Here is a 23,253-nt window from a genome sequence, read left to right on the forward strand (position 1 = left end):
GACTCTTCCGTTTCCGGTACAGGGATCCTTACTTTAAATTAATACATTTATCGGTCTCCATCATCCTAGAAAGTCTGTAACATCATCACGGAATCACCCCGTGTATACGTACATTTACATACGCCCGCGCCTATAACTTTGACGCTCTGTAGTCTCGTTCCTATTCAAAATACAATGTACTCATTCCCCTCTACAAGTCCTAGAAGCCTGTAACGTTAATTTCCGACCACCCTGCATATTCGATAAAAGTCAACAACGGCAAAACCTCACCCAGCTTGCTTAGCTTTTGAAACAAATCTGCATAGTAAATACTTCTGTTAAGCGGGGCGTCTAATTCTTACTTGGCTCGGCAGTTTTCACAAATTTAATTCCCAGCCGAGTGATGTCGCTGGCAGGGAATTTATTGTTTCCACTTTTATGCTTCTTTGCTGATATGAAATAAATGATATCGACAGCGTTTAAAATGTCGGTAGTATGATGTAAATCACGGGAAGTAATTTCAATAGGCGCGACATCATAATAACAATGTTAATGTTTCAAATGATAGCAACGCATAATCATCATATTTTCTTTATAATCGTACTTTTCTATCTCTCACCTCCGTTAAACTTATCGACGGCTTTCTGAAAATTTAATGTGAAAACTCTTAAAGCTTTTTAAATAAAACAAACTTCATTAACATACCACATCTTTGTTCATCATGTCCATTTATTTATTTCTCAACATAGTCTTCGTACCGACGATCTCATTTCTCCCAGCGAGAGACTAGTTTGTTACTGCAGTCACTGCAGAATGTTTGACACCGTTTCGCCGAGCCACAACCACCACATCTGATACCCTGCACAGAACATCATTTCTAATACCTTGTACAAAATTGTCATTCATTCATACCCGCGGTATAGTTTATTGAAAGCGGTGGGGAGGAAAATTGATTTATTTTCCCTTTCTTCTTGTTAAAGCTCCGATAACGATCGTGACTAATTCCCTAGGGTTCTGATAACGATTGCGATCCATACTGTCGGGTTCTGACTTCGTAGTGCTGCGTTTATGAAAAGTTTCAGTTTCTTTATGAGTCCGCAGTTGTCCTGTCCTGTTTCATGTCCCGCTGCTGAGTGATGTGTTCCATAGGCTCTTCCTCCCCGCATTTCTTCTTCGTTCTCCGTCCCTGTCCGTGTTCCTGTCTCCGTCGACGGCTTCTTCTACCCTCGACAATTTTTCGTCTCCTTTTTTCGTTTCCTTTTTGGCGGGCAAACAAACGGCTCCTCGGTTGTCAGAATTCCAGCACGGCGCCATTCCTGCGCTCCTTTTTTGCCGCGCCTGCAGGTAGACTCCATGAGCCCAGGTGATTAATGCCAGCGGCCCTTGCCACCAGCCGCTCCTCGTCTCCCCTTTTCAACTGATTCGTGTCCTTTGTCCGCTTTTCTGGCGCTCAAGGTCGCACCGCAGCATATATATATATATCATCTCTCTCCGGGAAACGCCGTTACCGATGAACTCGTGTGCTTGTGTGTGTAAAACTAGAGGTGATTTAGATACTGAGGCGGTTTTGAAGGAGCGGGAAGACCTGAAATCTCACGCGACGAGAAGAATGAAACATCAGAAGGCAAAGATAAGCATAGAAAGATAATACTTGACAAAGAAAATTGTAGTCTCGGCCGTAGCAGAACTGTTTTCGTCACGTGACCTCTCGTTGCACCTACGTGTATTATATTGCGCCTTCATGCCTCACACTGCCAGAGTGAAAAGCGATGGCGGTAAATGTCTTCACCGACAGGCGCGACAGTTTATTGTTAACATCATTAAATTTAACAAGTATCTAACGCGAAAGAAGAAGGATCAAATGGCTCGCGATAAATATTCCATTGACGATGTATACAAACGTTCTATCTTCAGATATTTATACGATGTAGTAAGGTACATAAGGAGATACTAGCTTTTGAAGAACATGCGGATGAACTGTAAGAAATATTATACTGTGTAAGTGTTTCGTTTTGGAAATGTACCAGAGCAGCGAAAGACGAAAAGCCCAGTTGTGAAGTGGACGCATACTACGAAAGGCGTTCAATAAGTAATGCAACTCATTTTTTCTGAAAGCAGGTTGGTTTTGTACAAGATTGCAATATATCATACACTAGTAGCCATTAAAATTGCTACACCGCGAAGATGACGTGCTACAGACGCGAAATTTAACCTACAGGAGGAAGATGCTGTGATATGCAAATGATTAGCTTTTCAGAGCATTCTCGCAAGGTTGGCGCCGGTGGCGACACTTAAACGTGCTGACATCAGGAACGTTTCCAACCGATTTCTCATACACAAACAGCAGTTGACCGGCCTTGCCTGGTGAAACGTTGTTGTGATGCCTCGTGTAAGGAGGAGAAATGCGTACCATCACGTTTCCGACTTTGATAAAGGTCGGATTGTAGCCTATCGCGATTGCGGTTTATCGTATGGCGACATTGCTGCTCGCGTTGGTCGAGATCCAATGACTGTTAGCAGAATATGGAATCGGTGGGTTCAGGAGGGTACTACAGAACGCCGTGCTGGATCCTGACGGCCTCGTATCACTAGCAGTCGAGATGACAGGTATCTTATCCGCATGGCTGTAACGGATCGTGTAGCCACGTCTCGATCCCTGAGTCAACAGATGGGGACGTTTGCAAGACAACATCCATCTGCACCGACAGTTCGACGACGTTTGCAGCGGCATGGACTATCAGCTCGGAGACCATGGTTGCGGTTACCCTTGACGCTGCATCACAGACAGGAGCGCCTGAGTTGGTGTACTCAACGACGAACCTGGGTGCACGAATGACAAAACGTCATTTTTTCGGGTGAATCCAGGTTCTGTTTACAGCATCATGATGGTCGCATCCGTGTTTGGCGACATCGCGCTGAACGCACATTGGAAGCGTGTATTCGTCTTCGCCATACTGGCGTATCACCCGGCGTGATGGTGTGGGGTGCCATTGGTTACACGTCTCGGTCACCTCTTGTTCGCATTGACGGCACTTTGAACAGTGGACGTTACATTTCAGTTGTGTTACGACCCGTGGCTCTACCCTTCATTCGATCCCTGCGAAACCCTACATTTCAGCAGGATAATGCACGGCCGCATGTTGTAGGTCCTGTACGGGCCTTTCTGGACACAGAAAATGTTCGACTGCTGCGCTGGCCAGCACATTCTCCAGATCTCTCACCAACTGACAACGTCTGGTCAATGGTGGCCGAGCAACTGGCTCGTCACAATACGCCAGTCACTACTCTTGATGAACTGTGGTATAGTGATGAAGCTTCATGGGCAGCAGTACCTGTACCCGCCATCCAAGCTCTGTTGCACTCAATGCCCAGGCGTATCAAGGCCATTATTACGGCCGGAGGTGTTTGTTCTGGGCACTGATTTCCCAGGATATATGCATCCAAATTGCATGAAAATGTAATCACATGTCAGTTCTAGTATAGTATATTTGTCCAATGAATACCCGTTTATAATCTGCATTTGTTCTTGGTGTAGCAATTTTAATGGCCAGTAGTGTATTATTCCCCACTCTTGTGGCTACAAAATCATATTTTTCAACATAATGACCGTTCAATGCGATGGCTTTACGCCACCTTACTGGGAGGGCCTGGCGTACCTGGTCAACGTTGGAGCCAACGTCTTGCTGTATCAAAAACCTTCCAATCATCCATCTACGGCTTCCCGCTTCATTGGGCCAAACAGATGGAATTCGGAAGGTGCGAGATCCGGGTTGTAAGAAGGATAAGAAACAACAGTCCAGTGAAGTTCTGTAAGAGCCTCCCTGGTGCGCAGACGTGTGTGAGATCTTGCGTTTTCATGGATGAGGAGAAGGTCGTTTACACTTTTGTGGAGACGAATTTACTGAGAGCAGCAGAATACGCATCCGAGCTGCTTGTTGCACCAAGAGCGAGTACACCAAGCAGAGTCCCAGAAGAACTTCACCATGACTACCGAATGAGGGTGACACTATGATTTTTTTGTTCGGAGAGGAGGCGGTGTGGTGTCACTTCAATGACTGCAGTTTTGTTTCCGGTTCAAAGTGATGAATCGATGTTTCATCGCCTGTTCGAGGGTCGATAAAAAGTTGGCACGATCAGCGTCGTAACGCGTAAGCAGGTCCGCACAGATGATCCTTCGTTGCTCTGTACGGTCTTCCGTTGGGCGGCGAGGAATTCAGCGTGCACTCACCTATGAGTGTTGGGCGAGTTTGTCGGCATTACCAACAGAGACGTCCAGTTGAGCAGCGGAGTATTTCGTGCTGATCGATCGATCACCTCGAATGAAAGTGTCCGCACGTTCCAACATTGCAGGTGTCACAGTTGTTTGCGGCCGGATGGCATGTGGGAAATCAGGCAGGTTTGCGCTACGTTGTTGCGATAATGACGAACGCCTCGGCCAACGACTCGTCGTGCTTGGATTCACTGCCAGGACTCCGTAAACATTCTGCAGGCTCTTATGAATATCTACAATGCTCTGGTTTTCCGTTGAAAGAAACTAAATTGCAGCTTTTTGCTTGGAATTCACCTCCGTTACAGACGGCGTTTGGAAGGCTACGTGTAGCACCGCCACCAATCGGAACCTCATGAAACTATGGGAGTTGAAGAGGCCGTGTTCCACGATATCCTATAACAAATTCTTAATTTTTTCTACCTCACCTCTACGAGAATAAAAGTGTCATCACTTATTGAACGCACCTCGCACATTAATGTCTTAAGAAAAATGAATAGGAATAAAATGACTGGTTCTTCGTTATGGCGAGACATGGATTTACACACATTACACTATGTGATCAAAGGTATTCGAACACCTGACTGAAAATTACTTACAAGTTCGTGGAGGTCTCCATCGATAATGCTGGAATTCAGTATGGTGTTGGCCCACCATTAGTGTTGATGACAGCTTCCACACTCGCACGCATACGTTCAGTCAGATGCTGGAAGATTTCTTGGTGGATGGCAATTCGTTCTTCACGGAGTGCTGCATTGAGGAGAGATATCGATGTCGGTCGGTGAGGGTTGGCACGAATTCGGCGTTCCAAAACATCCCAAAGGAGTTCTGGAGGATTCAGGCCAGGACTCTGTGCAGGCCAGTCCATTACAGGGATGTTATTGTCGTGTAACCACTCCGCCACAGGACGTGCATCATGGACAGGTGCTCGATCGTGTTGAAAATTGCAAACGCCTTCCCTCAATTGGTCTTGAACAGAGGGAAGCAAGAAGGTGCCTCAAACATCAATACAGGCGTGTGCTGTGATAGTGCCACGCAAAACAACAAGGGGTGCAAGCCCCCTCCATGAAAAACACGACCACATCATAACATCACCACCTCCGAATTTACTGTTGGCACTACACACGTTGGCAGATAACGTTCACCGGGCATTCGCCATACCCACACCCTGCCATCGGATCGCATTGTGCCATCGGATCACATTGTGTACCGTGATTTATCACTCCACACAATGTTCTTCCACTGTTCAATCGTCCAGTGTTTACCCTCCTTACACCAAGCGAGGCGTCATTTGGCATTTACCGGCGTGATGTGTGGCTTATGAGCAGCCGCTCGACCATGAAATCCAAGTTTTCTCACCTCCCGCCTAACTGTCATAGTACTTGCAGTGGATCCTGATGCAGTTTGGAATCCCTGTGTGATTGTCTGGATAGATGTCTCCCTATTACACATTACGATCATCTTCAACTGTCGGTGGTCTCTTGTCAGTCAACAGACGAGGTCGGCCTGTACGCTTTTGTGGTGTACATGTCCCTTCATAATTCCACTTCACTATGACATCAGAAACAGTGGAACTAGGGATGTTTAGGAGTGTGGAAATCTCGCGCACAGACGTATGACCCAAGTGACACCCAATCACCTGACCACATTCGAAGTCCGTGAGTTCCGCGGTGCGCCCTATTCTGCTCTCTCACGATGTCTAATGACTACTGAGGTCGCAGATACGGAGTACCTGGCAGTATGTGGCAGCAGAATGCACCTAATACGAAAAACGTATGTTTTGGTGGTGTCCGGATACTTTTGTTCACATAGTGTATATCTTTAGTGAAATATATTCAAAATAATTAATAGTTTGTGAAGAGTATTGCAGAACACATACGCATCTCAGAAGTTAGTTATGGCGAGACATTTACCGCTCTCCAGCACTCCACTTCTGAGAATATCTCTGACAATATCGAAGCGTACACTTTTGCTGTCTTCATGTTGCCTTTTCTCGGGCGCAAAACCACATGGGTGCTGTTAGTCTGCTCAGGACTACGGTTCACCTTGTCGGGTAGTATAAAATGTTTATAATGCAACTGACATTAACAACAGACAAACCAGCATATCATCTTGAGTCGTCAAGATTGTGTAGAGGTCGATCATGTGCTGATTAGCGTTCGTATTATGCCATGTACGGTTTCCACGACTGTGAATGGTCCGATTGTCCCTTTGAGACGCCGACGTAGAATGTGTGTGCAAAAACGAAATTCTGTTGCAAGACTTTACCCTTTGTCCCGAGGTAGATCTGCTTGCGTAATAATGATTGGAGCATGGAACGTTAGAACAGTCGGACAGCTCTTGACAAACAAGCAAGGTGGTACTGAAAAGCGATAAATCAACCGGGCGCTGCGGCTAAACCCACCGAGCAATTGCTATTATGCCCGCCGGTAGCGCAATTTCGCCCGAAATATCCTTTCGGAGCAACAAAGACTCATCAAAGGGTACCGCCGCTAGAAACACAATTTGCGTCGGTCTCCCTGCTGAAGTCTGGCGAATGTGACGACAATGAATTTGAGTTGCATTCTGCGCGCTGATTACAAAGACTTGACGTGGAGGACAGCATAGGTGTTTGGTTAATACAAAAACAAAAATTCCAAAAAGGTTCGGTGCAAGTGCCTGTCGATTACCTTCAGCGATAGCCTTACACCTCCGTCTCGTGTCCAACGAAGGTCACAGAGCGAATCGAGGATGTGAAAGAATTGTTTCGACACGTTCTCAGACACGCACCTAAATCTATGTAAGGAAACGTATTGGTTCAAACTGCAACGAGTACCTCCACTACAGTTGGTGAAAAATATCCATTACGCCTAATAAGCCCTTGAATTTGTCGATAACTCTGTCTCAAATGTGGCGACCAGAATGTCTTTTAACTGTTACCGTTTCTCAAATTTAGTATGTTTAGTCCATCGTTCCTCAGCATGTGAATGTTTCTACTAGCGTACTGAAGCTGTATAATATACTTATTTCTTGATATAAACAAAACAATAACATGAAGTATAAAATCTAGGGAATATGAAAAAAAGAATTTTTTTGTAACATAGCAGTTAAGTAAATATAAATTTTTATTTGCCGTGTGATTTCAGAGTATCAGAAAAGACGAAACTTGAGTGTCTTGAAGAGTACTGTCACAAACGGAAAGTGGTTTTCACTGAACTGCACAGAAAGACAAGGGATTTTCTTAAAAGTGGAAATGTTAGGTACCTTTTTCACCGATTAATGCTGGATTTGTTCACCTTCGTTAAGATGATTTGATGACTCGTACAAATGGCAAATACTGACTGTTTCTTAAACGTCTTATGGACAGACGAGGCAAACCTATCGATGACCTATCGGAAAACAACTGTTGTAACAGTGACTTTTTTCATAAAAAACTTATTTTTATCCACTTATGTAAAAAACATCATCGTGCTTTTTGAATGTTGATGTAACACCTTTTTCTGGGAGTTTGGTGTCTCTCAGTATCTGTATTAATTGGCAAAAACAATCTTATAGTGCAAGGACGTGTTCAACAAAGTACGTTAGTTAAATTTTAGTGTTGGGATCTATAATTTAATATCTCTCACTTGTACGAGGGTCGTTCAATAAGTAATGCCGCTCATTTTTTAAGCCATTTATATAAATAGACAAACGTCCTTGTCAGCGTTTCACATTTGATGTTTGTTCTGTGCGCTGGTGAAGTTTCGAACCGTTCTGGCATATGTCAGAGCTATAGTACAGACTCAAAATGGCGTCTACATACGACTCACGTTACAAGCAGAGTGTGTTACTGAATTCTTGTGTGCAGAAAAAGAAACCGTGGTGAACATCCATAAACGTTTTTGTGCAGTGTATGGCGATGCTGCAGTTGATAGGAATACAGTTGGGCGATGGGTAAAGAAAGTTACAGCCCCAAGAAATGCAGAAACAGAGCTCCATGATCAGCCACGCTCGGGACGTCCTGTCAACAGCCACTGCTCCACACACGCTGAATCGTGCGGATGCCATTATTCGCGCCAACTGGCGCATCACAACTCGACTATTGGATCTACATTTGTCGGTCATCATTGGAAGTTCGTCTGCAAAGATCGAGACTCTCGAATATTCTAAGAGGTGCTCACGATGGGTTCCACGAATGCTGACATCACCAAACTGGGTTAGACGTCATTGTCTCATCCACCTGCAATCCAGACCCGGCGCCCTCGAACTTCTATCTCTTTGGACCCCTTAAAGGTTCTCTACGGGGAACACTCTTTTAAGATGATGAGAGTGTCAGTCATGCAGTGAAAACATGACGCCTACAGGATAAGAGCTTTTACCAGCATTGAATACATGCTCTTCCACAACGTTGGCGTACGGCCATAGACCGTGATGGAGACACGGACAAGACATGTTGATGTATATTGTCACCAAATCCTGACCCATAACAATAAACATGTTTTGAGAAAAAAAAATGTGGGGCATTACTTATTGAACGACCCTCGTATTTTCTTTCATATTATATATATATATATATATATATTTGTTTTTATTTACTTTTATTTATTTTCTGTACCTACATTTATGTATAGTTAAAATTCACTGATAGGAATAAGTGTGCCGGCCGCGGTGGTCTAGCGGTTCTGGCGCTGCAGTCTGGAACCGCGGGGCTGCTACGGTCGCAGGTTCGAATCCTGCCTCGGGCATGGGTGTGTGTGATGTCCTTAGGTTAGTTAGGTTTAAGTAGTTCTAAGTTCTAGGGGACTTATGACCTAAGATGTTGAGTCCCATAGTGCTCAGAGCCATTTTTTTTTTTGAATAAGTGAATAGGATGTTTATGGCTTATTTTCAGACTATGTTTCTCACGTATTCTACGTAAGTTCGTGCAGTTCAGTTATAAGCCCGACACACAAAATAAATTTATTTGACTTGAATGACGGTACGGCTGGTATCTAAATATTCACGCTTGACTTAGTGAACGAAATATGGACAGAGAAAATGGTTCCACAAACTCGTGCTCATTGTAATTGGGATGTCTGAAGGAGCCTGCGACGGGAACCAGTATCGTGCAAGTAAGCCGCAAAAACAAGTGTTCCCAATAAGGAGATCATTTCGCGGTTCACGAGCTGTGTTAAATGAAGCCGCTAAATTAGACTGCTTCACTCCGTGACGGTGTACGGCTTCGTGCTTTAATTTACTTACATTCGTCTCGCGCCCGTGCCGGGAGTTTCTAGTTAGGCACATTTCAAGTCGCTCTGCCGACAAATGAAATTGATTCACTATGTTGCTCATTGCACAATTCAAGTGTTTCCTCGCGCAATTACATAACCGTAAATAATTCCACTTCTCTCGCGTGGAGAACTTAACACTTCTGTACTCACCCGAACACGCCTGAATGGGCTTCGAAATATCACCAGACTGCGGCAGTCCAATTTTGTAGCCACGTACAGGTCGGCAGCAGCTAATATTACAACTAGCAATTTGTTGAAAGAAGACATAGTGCGTTGTGGTTATAATTAAGCTTTCGCTACTTGAGAAGTCCCCATGAAAAGCGAGTGATCTCAAGACACGGAAACTTTATGGAAGCAAATGTAAGGACGTGCGGGAAATAAATAATGAGTAAACTACTGAAAGAAACGCATTTTAATTTCCACATGGAACGGTAACATTTAATTACGTACCATGTTTACGTATATTGAGCAAGCAGTAAAGAAAACAAAGAAAAATTCGGAGTAGGAATTAAAATCCATGGAGAAGAAATAAAAACTTTGAGATTCGCCGATGACATTGTAATTCTGTCAGAGACAGCAAAGGACCTGGAAGAGCAGTTGAACGGAGTAGTGGACAGTGTCTTGAAAAGAGGATATGAGATGAACGTCAACAAAAGCAAAACGAGGCTAATGGAATGTAGTCGAATTAAATCAGGTGATGCTGAGGGAATTAGATTAGGAAATGAGACGCTTAAAGTACTAAATGAGTTTTGCTATTTGGGGAGCAAAATAACTGATGATGGGCGAAGTAGAGAGGATATAAAACGAACACTGCAATGGCAAGGAAAGCGTTTCTGAAGAAGAGAAATTTGTTAACATTGAGTAAAGATTTAAGTGTCAGGAAGTAGTTTCTGAAAGTATTTGTATGGAGTGTAGCCATGTATGGAAGTGAAACATGGACGACAAATTGTTTGAACAATAAGAGAATAGAAGCTTTCGAAATGTGATGCTACAGAAGAATGCTTAAGATTAGAAGGGTAAATCATGTAACTAATGAGGAGGTACTGAGTAGAATTGGGGAGAAGAGGAATTTGTGGCACAACTGGACTAGAAGAAGGGATCGGTTGGTAGGCCATGCTCTGAGACATCGAGGGATCACCAATTTAGTACTGGAGGGCAGCGTGGAGGGTAAAAATCGTAGAGGGAGACTAAGAGATGAATACACGAAACAGATTCAGAAGGATGTAGGTTGCAGTAGGTACTGGGAGATGAAGAAGCTTGCACAGGATAGAGTAGCATGGAGAGCTGCATCAAACCAGTCTCTGGACTGAAGATCACAACAACAACAACAACAACAACAAAATGTTTACGTTAAAGGATATAAACGTTGCTCATTTTGATGGCCATATACATCCGCGACAGCCTGGAACCGCACTAGAAATACCATTTCACAATTGGTCGCAGTACTTCTCGGATGGTGGACTACGGAATGTTAAGCTGTGATTACACAGCTCGTGCACTACTTGAAGATCAGACGTTGAATCCAGCAATCTCAGCCATGGCAACAATAAGTACAAGAAATCGGCAGTTAATTCGACCTTCAGAATCATTTTCTTCCATTCCGGTGCGGAAAGGGGACCTCTCCGTACCGAGCAGCTGCACAATTGCTGTTGTTTTGATCATCATTGTCAGAAACATACAGAAAATACAGTATATAATTTTTGACAGATCAACACAGTTTATAAATTTTTGATCAAAATTTGGCCATTTCCAGCGCATTTTCTGTTGCCTGGTGAAGGTGGTCTTCTGTGCAGGCGGTTGGACACAGTCGACACTGAAGCATATGTTGAACAGTCTGTTCAACAAGTGTCAGTGAGCGATATAGGCTTTCGGACCCGAAGGCCCACTCGTGTACCCTTCATGACTGCACGACACAAAGTTTTACACCTCGCCTGGACCCTTCAACACCGACATTTGACTACTGATGACTGGAAACATGTTTGCTGGTCGGACGAGTCTCGTTTCAAATTTTATCGAACAGTTGGACGTGTACGGGTATGAAGACAACCTCATGAAACCATGGACCCTGCATGTTATCAGGGGACTGTTAAAGCTGGTGGAGGCTCTGTAATCGCGTGGGGTGTGTGCAGTTGGAGTCATATGGGCCCCCTGGTACTTCTAGATACGACTCTGATAGGTGACACGTACATAAGGATCCTGTATGATCACCTGCATCCATTCATGTCCATTGCGCATTCCGACAGACTTTCCCAGCAGGACAATGCGACACCCCACACGTCCATAATTGCTACAGAGTCGCTCCTGGAACACTTTTCTGAGTTTAAACACTTCCGCTGGCCAGAAAACTCCCCAGACATGAACATTATTCAGCATAGAATGAAGTTTGGAAGGTAGGAGACTAGTTACTGGCGGAATTAAAGGTGTGAGGACGGGGCATGAGTCGTGCTTGGATTGCTCAATCAACCGCAAGACAGTCAACCGCCAACGATTGTACGAGATTCGCATGGTAGATTCCCCGCTCTGCCTTATATGTGGCGTGCAGGACACCGACGAACATTCTGTGCAGTACGGTGAGGCAAAGGATGTTTGGCGACTGACGCAACTCATCATGGCACTCCGAGGCACCGACGAATCCATGATGAGGACGGATGCTTTATTTTCCCTTGACGCTGTCTTTTTCCCGTCACAGAAAACGTCGGCAATCCGCTGGACTGGAGGACATGCATCGCACTACGTGCTCTCGCGGACCTTGATATCGGGCATGGACTATTGGGATTGTCTACTAGAACAACACGAAATCATCCGACTCCACTCTAAATATAAAACGCACTTTGCGAACTTTCTAGGCAGCATGTTTCATGACCCCCCGAAGCGGTGGGGAGTCCCAGGTCTACGTTGTCTCGAGGGATAGGATATTACTCCCAGTGAAGTATGTAATGTATTGCGAATACATAGAAAGAAGGATTCTTTATTGTATGATTATATGATAGCGGAACAAACACTGGTAGCAGTTACTTCTGTAAAATATCTGGGAGTATGCGCGCGGAACGATTTGAAGTGGAATGATCATATAAAATTAATTGTTGGTAAGGCGGGTGCCAGGTTAAGATTCATTGGGAGAGCCCTTAGAAAATGTAGTCCATCAACAAAGGAGGTGGCTTACAGAACACTCGTTCGACCTATACTTGAGTATTGCTCATCAGTGTGGGATCCGAACCAGATCAGGTTGACGGAGGAGATAGAGAATATCCAAAGAAGAGCGGCCCGTTTCGTCACAGGGTTGTTTGGTAAGCGTGATAGCGTTACGGAGATGTTTAGCAAACTCAAGTGGCAGACTCTGCAAGAGAGGCGCTCTGCATCGCGGTGTAGCTTACTGTCCAGGTTTCGAGAGGGTGCGTTTCTGGATGAGGTATCGAATATATTGCTTCCCCCTACTTATACCTCCCGAGGAGATCACGAATGTAAAATTAGAGAGATTCGAGCGCGCACGGAGGCCTTCCGGCAGTCGTTCTTCCCGCGAACCATACGCGACTGGAACTGGAAAGGGAGGTAATGACAGTGGCACGTAAAGTGCCCTCCGCTACACACCGTTGGGTGGCTTGCGGAGTATAAATGTAGATATAGATGTAGATGTAGATGAAGTGATGAGGATGTCACTTCGGCCCTATATTTGTTTCCTTTCTTTCTCATGTGTGATTTTTCTTTTGGGACATTAAAATTAAATAAACAAAACAATATTGATAACAATAAAAAAGAATTTTAAAAAAAGTTGATAGAGCACTTGCCCGCGAAAGGCAAAGCTCCCGAGTTCGAGTCTCGGTCCGGCACACAGTTTTAAACTGGCAGGAAGTTTCATTATTGAGCATATCTGGGATGCCTTGCAACGTGCTGTTCATAATAGATCACCACCCCTGGAACTCTTACGGATTTATGGACATCCCTGAATGATTCATGGTGTCCATTCCCTCCAGCACTAGTTCTGAAAGTAGTCGAGACCATGCCACGCCGTGCTGCGGCACTTCTGCGTGCACGCGGGGTCCCTACACGATATTAGGCCGGTGTACCAGTTTCTTTGGCTCTTGGAGGGTAATTACTATTTTGGTTTCTAAGTCGGCTATTAGTAAGAAGCAAAAAACACCTGTTATAACCGAGACGAAACAAACACCCAAGTCGGCCTAAGTGGCCAAGCGGTTCTAGGCGCTACAGTCTGGAACCGCGCGACCGCTACTGTCGCAGGTTCGAATCCTGCCTCGGGCATGGATGTGTGTGATGTCCTTAAGTTAGTTAGGTTTAATTAGTTCTAAGTTCTAGGGGACTGATGACCTGAGAAGTTAAGTCCCATAGTGCTTAGAGCCATTTGAACCAAACACCAAAAAATACCGGTTATTCGGAAGTAAAATATCGGTATCGGTTTTTGCCATCGCTAGCGGCGCTGCAGCAGTGCGTAGTGTGTACATTTGTGTGACGCCAAGCGGCGCTGGCTGTGCAGGTGACGAGGCGATGTGAAGCCCCGAAGCCGGCCGCCATGCCCCAACACCGCTGATGGAGACGAGCGTGTCTGTTGGCAGCTGGGGCCTCCCCAAGCAAGCGGCTCCCGCGGACCCTGGCGGTGACGTGGCTTCGGGCTCCGTTACTGTCATCAGCGTACACCACGGTGGCGACAACATCGGTAAGAACGCACCTGCTCCTATCGATTGTTTCGCGTGCTGCTGTCGCGTCGATAGGCGCCGGGGTTTTCCCCTCCCACTAAGAATTCCACGTAGTCTCTAACTCAGCTCTCCAGGCAAAACTAGCTGACACGCGGCCATTCTCATTCTATGTGCTAAAGTTACCTTTTCAGTAATAATGAAACTGTACTGTTGTTGCTGCTGTTGCTGTCCGTCTGATGATTCGTTTGCTGCAGTTCTCCACGCTAGTGTGTCCAGTGCAAACGGCCTCATGTCTGCGTAGCTAATGCAATCTACATCCGTTTGAAGTAGTGATGGGGAGCTCGTGAATGAGTCGTTCAAATGAACGCTTCACTCCAGTGAAGTGTGAACTAACCAATCAATCTCAATGAACTGGTACTTCAAACTCTTCACAGATAACACATAACACACTCCACACTTTTTTCTAGTTCACTCACTCTCTTCCCCTCTCCCACATCCCATTACATCGGCGCTACGTCACTCATCCTCCCTTCACTTCAGTCCTCCCTCTACTGCCTGTCGAGAAATCGCACGGTGTTTGTGGGGAACGATAGGTTTGCGAGGCGTTGGTGAGGTGAGGGGTGAGGGGAAGGCAGCGTCAGCTGTTTCCTGCAGTGCTGACATCATTACCCGTGACTATTTGTGAAGTTCAGTTATACTTCCCGTCTACCGGTAGCCTACCGTTGGCAGCGCTTGCTGTCAAATGAATACTACAGATACAAACGAAGAGGCTGGCTGTTTGAGCACGCACAGCCAACATGAAAATAATGTTAATAACATTGAAAGAGGGATTTTACCTGAAATCGTACCAATGAGTAGAGGTGACAGTTTACGTTTTGAATCAGGAGGATTATTATTCTCAACAAAAATAAAACCTACAGGAAAATTTCTGAATAATTACTTAACGTAGATATATACAGGGTGCTACAAAAAGGTACGGCCAAACTTACAGGAAACATTCATCACACACAAATAAAGAACATATGTTTTGTGGACATGTGTCCGGAAACGCTTAACTTCCATGTTAGAGCTCATTTTAGTTTCGTCAGTATGTACTGCACTTCCTCGATTCACCGCCAGTTGGCCCAATTGAAGGAAGGTAATGTTGACTTCGGTGCTTGTGTTGACATGCGACTCTTTGCTCTACAGTACTAGCATCAAGCACATCAGTACTTAGCATCAACAGGTTAGTGTTCATCACGAACGTGGTTTTGCAGTCAGTGCAATGTTTACAAGTGCGGAGTTGGCAGATGCCCATTTGATGTATGGATTAGCACGGGGCAGTAGCGGTACGTTTGTATCGAGACAGATTTCCAGAACGAAGGTGTCCCGACAGGAAGACATTCGAGGCAATTGATCGGCGTCTTAAGGGAGCACGGAACATTCCAGCCTATGAATCGCGACTGGGAGAAGACCTAGAACGACGAGGAGACCTGCAATGGACGAAGTTGCTGCTGTACAAGGTAACGTTGACCACGTCACTGTATGGAGAGTGCTACGGGAGAACCAGTAGTTTCCGTACCATGTACAGCGTGTGCAGGCACTATCAGCAGCTGATTGGCCTCCACGGGTACACTTCTGCGAATGGTTCATCCAACAATGTGTCAATCCTCATTTCAGGGCAAATGTTCTCTTTACGGATGAAGCTTCATTCCATCGTGATCAAATTGTAAATTTTCACAATCAACATGTGTGGGCTGACGAGAATCCGCACGCAATTGTGCAATCACGTCAGCAACACAGATTTTCTGTGAACGTTTGGGCAGGCATTGTTGGTGATGTCTTGATTGGGCCCCATGTTCTTCCACCTACGCTCAGTGGAGCACGTTATCATGATTTCATACGGGATACTCTACCTGTGCTGCTAGAACATGTGCCTTTACAAGTACGACACAACATGCACGATGGAGCTCCTGCACATTTCAGTCGAAGTGTTCGTACGCTTCTCAACAACAGATTCGGTGACCGATGGATTGGTAGAGGCGGACCAATTCCATGGCCTCCACGCTCTCCTGACCTCAACCCTCTTGACTTTCATTTATGGGGGCATTTGAAAGCTCTTGTCTACGGAACCCCGGTACCAAATGTAGAGACTCTTCGTGCTCGTATTGTGGATGGCTGTGATGCAATACGCCATTCTCCAGGCCGCATCAGCGCATCAGGGATTCCATGCGACGGAGGGTGGATGCATGTATCCTCGCTAACGGAGGACATTTTGAACATTTCCTGTAACAAAGTGTTTGAAGTCAGGCTGGTACGTTCTGTTGCTGTGTGTTTCCATTCCACGATTAATGTGATTTGAAGAGAAGTAATAAAATGAGCTCTAACATGGAAAGTAATCGTTACCGGACACATGTCCACATAACATATTTTCTTTCTTTGTGTGTGAGGAATGTTTCCTGAAAGTTTGTCCGTACCTTTTTGTAACACCTTGTAGACTTTGTGACAGTGGTAAACATACTCATTCTATTTTGAATTAAATTTTAAAAGGAACATAAAATTGGACTGCATTTCGTTGGTAATCCTAGTTTTCAGTCCACGAATACAACAAATAATGTTTCACTTGGCAGATAAAGACTTTTTTGGGCGCTTCATGAGAAAATTTCGAGCAAGATTAAATGTAATACCTTCTTTATATGTGACAGGCTTCTCTGTTTATCTTTCCTTTGTCCCCTTCGACCATGCTCTATGTAAGTTAGCTCAGACGCTGTAAGCGTGTAAAACGTTGCGTGCACGTTACTGCATAGGTCGGCCATCTGTTGGTAAAATTATGAAGTATTACGAAGCTTTATTGTACGAGCGAGGCGAAGTGAGCGTAGCCGCGGCTGAGCAGCGAACTGGGCAACTTCGCCAGGCTTCCCTACTTCATGAGTGAACTACTTCATTTGAACGCTTCACGGCAAAGAGTGAAATGAATGAAGTAGTTCACGGGAATGTACGAGTTCGACCCATCTCTAGTTTGAACCTGCCTACTGTAGTCCAGGTCTCACTCTACAGTCACCCCCCTCCCCTCTCCCCATTCCCCCACCTCTCTTACCAAACTGACAGTTCCATGATGGCTAAGGAGATGTGTCCTACCAAGCGATCCCTTCTTCTAGTCCAGGTGTGATATACATTTTTCTCCCCAGTTCGATTTAGTACCGCCTCGGCAGTTATTATTATTTTGCAACACTACGTTTCAAACACCGCTATTCTATTCTTGTCTGAACTGTTTATCGTCCACGTTTCACTTTCGCACAGAGATAACTCCAGACACACAAGGTGTTTCAAATTCATGTTACAGGCTTCTAGGAGCTTTAGAGTCGACTTATAAGGAAAATCTGTGGTGTCACCGCCAGACACCACACTTGTTAGGTGGTAGCCTTTAAATCGGCCGCGGTCCGTTAGTATACGTCGCACCCGCGTGTCGCCACTATCAGTGATTGCAGACCGAGCGCCGCCACACGGCAGGTCTAGTCTAGAGAGACTCCCTAGCACCCGCCCCAGTTGTACAGCCGACTTTGCTAGCGATGGTTCACTGTCTACATACGCTCTGATTTGCAGAGACGACAGTTTAGCATATCCTTCAGCTACGTCATTTGCTACGACCTAGCAAGGCGCCATATTCAGTTACTATAAGAAATATCTTCAAGAATGTATTCTGAACAGATAATATTGTGAATCATGTACCGTCAAGAGCGACGTTCATCATTAATGGATTAAAGTTAAGTATCAAACTAATTACGCCCGCTTTCTGAATTCTCATTCCTTGTCATGTTCCAGACCTCACGTCAGTATAGTTCTTCCCTCCTCACGCTAGCCTGCTTGAGCTAAAACGCGTGCATTTCGACCTCCACTCGTAACAGGGTGTTGGCTCTTCTGCTAACACAAAAAAATCACCTACCTGACCCTGTATAAAAGAGAAACTTTCCGATTTCAGCTGAATACGGACAGTGCATTAAATGCGACGGCGACATATGAAAATTTGTGCTCGACCGAGACTAGAACCCGGATGCTTCGCTTCTCTAGAACGTTTGCCTTAACAGCCTTTTCTTCTTTTTTTTATTTTGTTCGTTCAAAATGATTCAAATGGCTCTGAGCACTATGGGACTTAACATCTGAGGTCATCAGTCCCCTAGAACTTAGAACTACTTAAACCTAACCAACCTAAGGACATCACACACATCCATGCCCGAGGCAGGATTCGAACCTGTGACAGTAGCGGTCGCGCAGTTCCAGACTCAAGCGCCTAGAACCGCTCGGCCACACCGGCCGGCTTTTGTTCGTTATTGTTCGATGCGTTTAGTCGTGGCGGGTGTCACATGACAACCGTTCAAGTTCATCGTTGATCCATTCACTCAGGATGTCTTTTCTACTACAGATAACAGCCAGCTCTCTGACCGAACACGCTGAGCTACCGTGCCGGCACAGCCTCGGTCATCCGAGCACACTCCCCCCCCCCCTCCCCCTCCACCCCTTTCCTGCCCAAAGTCCCACATGCTGCACACTGCACGTGTTGTGTTCTCCGTCCAATTATCCGCTGTTTGCTCGCAGCTATTCAGTGTTCGAACGATTGAGTGCATCCGCACAGAAGATATCATTTCGCCGCCAAGCAGCATATATGTACATATTTATACGTGTGGTGTCTGTTCTTTCGGACATGTCCGAAAGAACGGACACTGTGGTGTCTGTTCTTTCGGACATGTCCGAAAGAACGGACACCACACACGCAAATATTGACCATTATTTTAAAGGGAAAAAGCACACTTGCAAGATATCAGCCGCAACACTCGAGCCCGAGCGAAATTTTAGGACCTAATTCACATAGTATCCAGTTATAAGCTTCCGAATGTACAGCATGTAAATTTCGCAGACACCAATTGTTTGTCACTCTCCGCGCCCCATTGCAGCAACTCGAACGTCGGAGCGCGAAGTACTACAGAGTGGAGTAAGCGGTTTTTGAAATACACTCCTGGAAATGGAAAAAAGAACACATTGACACCGGTGTGTCAGACCCACCATACTTGCTCCGGACACTGCGAGAGGGCTGTACAAGCAATGATCACACGCACGGCACAGCGGACACACCAGGAACCGCGGTGTTGGCCGTCGAATGGCGCTAGCTGCGCAGCATTTGTGCACCGCCGCCGTCAGTGTCAGCCAGTTTGCCTTGGCATACGGAGCTCCATCGCAGTCTTTAATACTGGTAGCATGCCGCGACAGCGTGGACGTGAACCGTATGTGCAGTTGACGGACTTTGAGCGAGGGCGTATAGTGGGCATGCGGGAGGCCGGGTGGACGTACCGCCGAATTGCTCAACACGTGGGGCGTGAGGTCTCCACAGTACATCGATGTTGTCGCCAGTGGTCGGCGGAAGGTGCACGTTCCCGTCGACCTGGGACCGGACCGCAGCGACGCACGGATGCACGCCAAGACCGTAGGATCCTACGCAGTGCCGTAGGGGACCGCACCGCCACTTCCCAGCAAATTAGGGACACTGTTGCTCCTGGGGTATCGGCGAGGACCATTCGCAACCGTCTCCATGAAACTGGGCTACGGTCCCGCACACCGTTAGGCCGTCTTCCGCTCACGCCCCAACATCGTGCAGCCCGCCTCCAGTGGTGTCGCGACAGGCGTGAATGGAGGGACGAATGGAGACGTGTCGTCTTCAGCGATGAGAGTCGCTTCTGCCTTGGTGCCAATGATGGTCGTATGCGTGTTTGGCGCCGTGCAGGTGAGCGCCACAATCAGGACTGCATACAACCGAGGCACACAGGGCCAACACCCGGCATCATGGTGTGGGGAGCGATCTCCTACACTGGCCGTACACCACTGGTGATCGTCGAGGGGACACTGAATAGTGCACGGTACATCCAAACCGTCATCGAACCCATCGTCATTCCTAGACCGGCAAGGGAACTTGCTGTTCCAACAGGACAATGCACGTCCGCATGTATCCCGTGCCACCCAACGTGCTCTAGAAGGTGTAAGTCAACTACCCTGGCCAGCAAGATCTCCGGATCTGTCCCCCATTGAGCATGTTTGGGACTGGATGAAGCGTCGTCTCACGCGGTCTGCACGTCCAGCACGAACGCTGGTCCAACTGAGGCGCCAGGTGGAAATGGAATGGCAAGCCGTTCCACAGGATTACATCCAGCATCTCTACGATCGTCTCCATGGGAGAATAGCAGCCTGCATTGCTGCGAAAGGTGGATATACACTGTACTAGTGCCGACATTGTGCATGCTCTGTTGCCTGTGTCTATGCGCCTGTGGTTCTGTCAGTGTGATCATGTGATGTATCTGACCCCAGGAATGTGTCAATAAAGTTTCCCCTTCCTGGGACAATGAATTCACGGTGTTCTTATTTCAATTTCCAGGAGTGTACTTTTGTGACATTGGTAAGATGCTGTGTTAATTGTCGAAGTGCACAATTGCTTACCAGTAGCTGTTGCCAGAGATCTTTGCTTCGAACGTTTTAATGTTGCGATTCACAAATACAGTGTAATCGAATGAAGCGATTCAGTGTGTCATTAAAGAAGGAACGGAGCGCTATTCGGTATTAACACGATTGTTATGCGTTATTTTCTTTAGATTTTAAGACTGTTAGTATGAAAGTGAGGTACATACGCAGGAGACACACTGTTCTTCAACGTGATTGGCGTGCCTACATTGTAAATCGAAGATAATTAACTTCATTTCATAATAAGTCTTTAGATGCTTATGTTTACTCGTTAAGGTTTGGGGCATATATATAGCTGCTGAATATCAGTATGAGAATGTTGTCAAATAATACTGAATGTATATGTGCGTAAGGTTGACATTTACTGATATTGCTTACAACTTTTAGCTGAGAATAACGTGTGTGCTCGAGAAGGATTTCATAACAAGTTCGGCAGATGTGTCCAGCTCTTGTCTCTTCTACCCTAGCCTTCAACATAACCGAATAAGAGTGCTCTGGTAACCACTCTAATGTACAGTACTTCGCACACGGGCTTTCGGCGGAGTTTTCTGGCCATTTATAAATTGGGGCAAATATCCAAAATAAATGCGTGGATAAGTGCCAAAAATCCAAAAATGCCCGTGCATTTATGCTTTTTAAAGATTAATTGATGAGCGACGGCTACAAAAAATTTAAGTTGATATTTTGTATTGGAAAAGTTGTTTTGCAACACTGCTTTTCTAGTGGTTGAGTAACCAAATTTAAAAAGTCGCTTGAAAGTTACGGGAGAGTTACGAGGGCAAATACATTGGACTGTAAACATAACTTTTACATGCAGCTTCCTGGCAGATTAAAACTGTGTGTCGGACCGAGGCTCGAACTCGGGACCTTTGCCTTTCGCGGGCAAGCTGTGAAGACGGGTCGTGCGTCGTGCTTGGGTGGCGCAGATGGTAGAGCAGTTGCCCGCGAAAGCAAAGGTCCCGGACTGGCACATAGTTTTAATCTGCCAGGAGGTTTCATATCAGCGCACACTCCGCTGCAGAGTGAAAATCTCATTCTGGAAACATCCCCCAGGCTGTGGCTAAGCCATGTCTGTGCAGTATCCTTTCTTCCAGGAGTGCTGGTTCTGCAAGGTTAGTAGGAGAGCTTCTGTGAAGTCTGGAAGGTAGGAGACGATGTACTGGCAGAATTGAAGCTGTGAGGACGGGTCATGAGTCGTGTTTGGGTAGCTCAGTTGGTAGAGCTGTTTGTAATCTTCAAAACGTGTGCATCTTCATAACGTGTTCGCCCTGGGCAGGAAGAAGAGGCGGAAGAAACATTAGGGTTTTATGCTCTGTCGACGATTAGGTCATCAAGAACAGAGCGCAAGCTCGAATTTATTTTCCACTTTATTTTGGCTTTGGGTTAAAAGGACCGTATAGCCAACAACGGTTATAAACTGCCAAAGAAATATGATAGAAACAAGCAGAATAACACAAAATTACCAAATTAGCATACAAACACAGTAAAATAAAAGCTCTATTAGACAGCACTATACATGCATGTTCTCTTATAAGACAAAACATTAAAGGGCAAATACCGTACATCACACAATAAGTACGATAGTAGCAGAAGAACTAAAGTACAAATAACATCATATAACAATGTGAGAAGTGTAGCATACAGACAGACATACTTAAAAGGTAAACTCCAAATGACAAACATAACACAACCAACGGTATGTACAATAGTGCCAGTAGAACAGTGACATAAAATGCACAAGAGAGCAATAATGCAAATTGAAGTAAAAATAGAGATCTGTACACAAATTAAAACACAAAATTATGCACCCGATTACGAACCGGACTGATACCATGTGAGAATAAAGATCTCGGCAACTCGTAAATTAAATTTGGTTACCGGTGGCATTCAGTTAGGCTGTGAGCAAGTTCTATTTATCAAAACAGTGGAGTGAAAAAGGAACACTGGTGGGGAAGGGGTAACCTCTCGCAACCAATATCTTATACAAGTCAAGCTAGGATTTGACGAAGGTAGGGGAGGAAGCCGATTCTGGCGTTTATAGACTCATCTTCGTGGAATTTACCTACAGCTATTTTGGGGAAACTATGGAGAACATCGATATGGATGTTTGGAGGCGGATTTGACCACTGCTCCTCCCATTGCGAGTACAATATCTTAAACACTGTGCCTCCTAATCGAGTCCTTAGCCAGGAATAACTATGAACACAGCGCAGTTCCAAATTCATCATATTTTATTTTTGTGCCTCGGATGTCTGGGCCTTTCATGCAAAAATGGCTCAAATGGCTCTGAGCACTATGCGACTTAACTTCTGAGGTCAGCAGTCGCCTAGAACTTAGAACTAATTAAACCTAACTAACCTAAGGACATCACACACATCCATGCCCGAGGCAGGATTCGAACCTGCGACCGTAGCGGTCGCTCGGTTCCAGACTGTAGCGCCCAGAACCGCACGGCCACTCAGGCCGGCGCCTTTCATGCCTAAAATGTTATGGCTACAGTAGCCTGTTCAGTAGTTTGTACCGTCAGTGGTCCACCTGAAATTCGCATTATGTATACATGCCATACATCGCGATTCTTGATGGATTTCTTTATTTAGTTTACATCATCTGACCAATAGATTTGTTAATCGTGCTTTTACCATTAAAAGTG

The 23,253-nt window shown here is 45.6% G+C and overlaps 1 protein-coding gene across 3 annotated transcripts in view; it reads left to right on the top strand.

The window, feature by feature from the left end:
- Positions 1–23,253, top strand: part of LOC126183184 (nuclear hormone receptor FTZ-F1 beta) — a 413,728-nt gene that overhangs the window by 273,608 nt on the left and 116,867 nt on the right. For 2 of the 3 annotated variants that reach the window (XM_049924916.1, XM_049924917.1), the window contains exon 3: positions 13,964–14,143. The exons of the other annotated variant lie outside the window; for it this stretch is intronic. In XM_049924916.1, the coding sequence (XP_049780873.1) occupies positions 14,017–14,143 (127 nt within the window). In that variant the 5' untranslated portion in view covers positions 13,964–14,016. The remainder of the gene's footprint in view (positions 1–13,963; positions 14,144–23,253) is intronic. 3 annotated transcript variants of the gene reach the window in all.

This window comes from Schistocerca cancellata, chromosome 4, assembly GCF_023864275.1.
Source record: "Schistocerca cancellata isolate TAMUIC-IGC-003103 chromosome 4, iqSchCanc2.1, whole genome shotgun sequence".
NCBI lineage: Eukaryota > Metazoa > Arthropoda > Insecta > Orthoptera > Acrididae > Schistocerca > Schistocerca cancellata.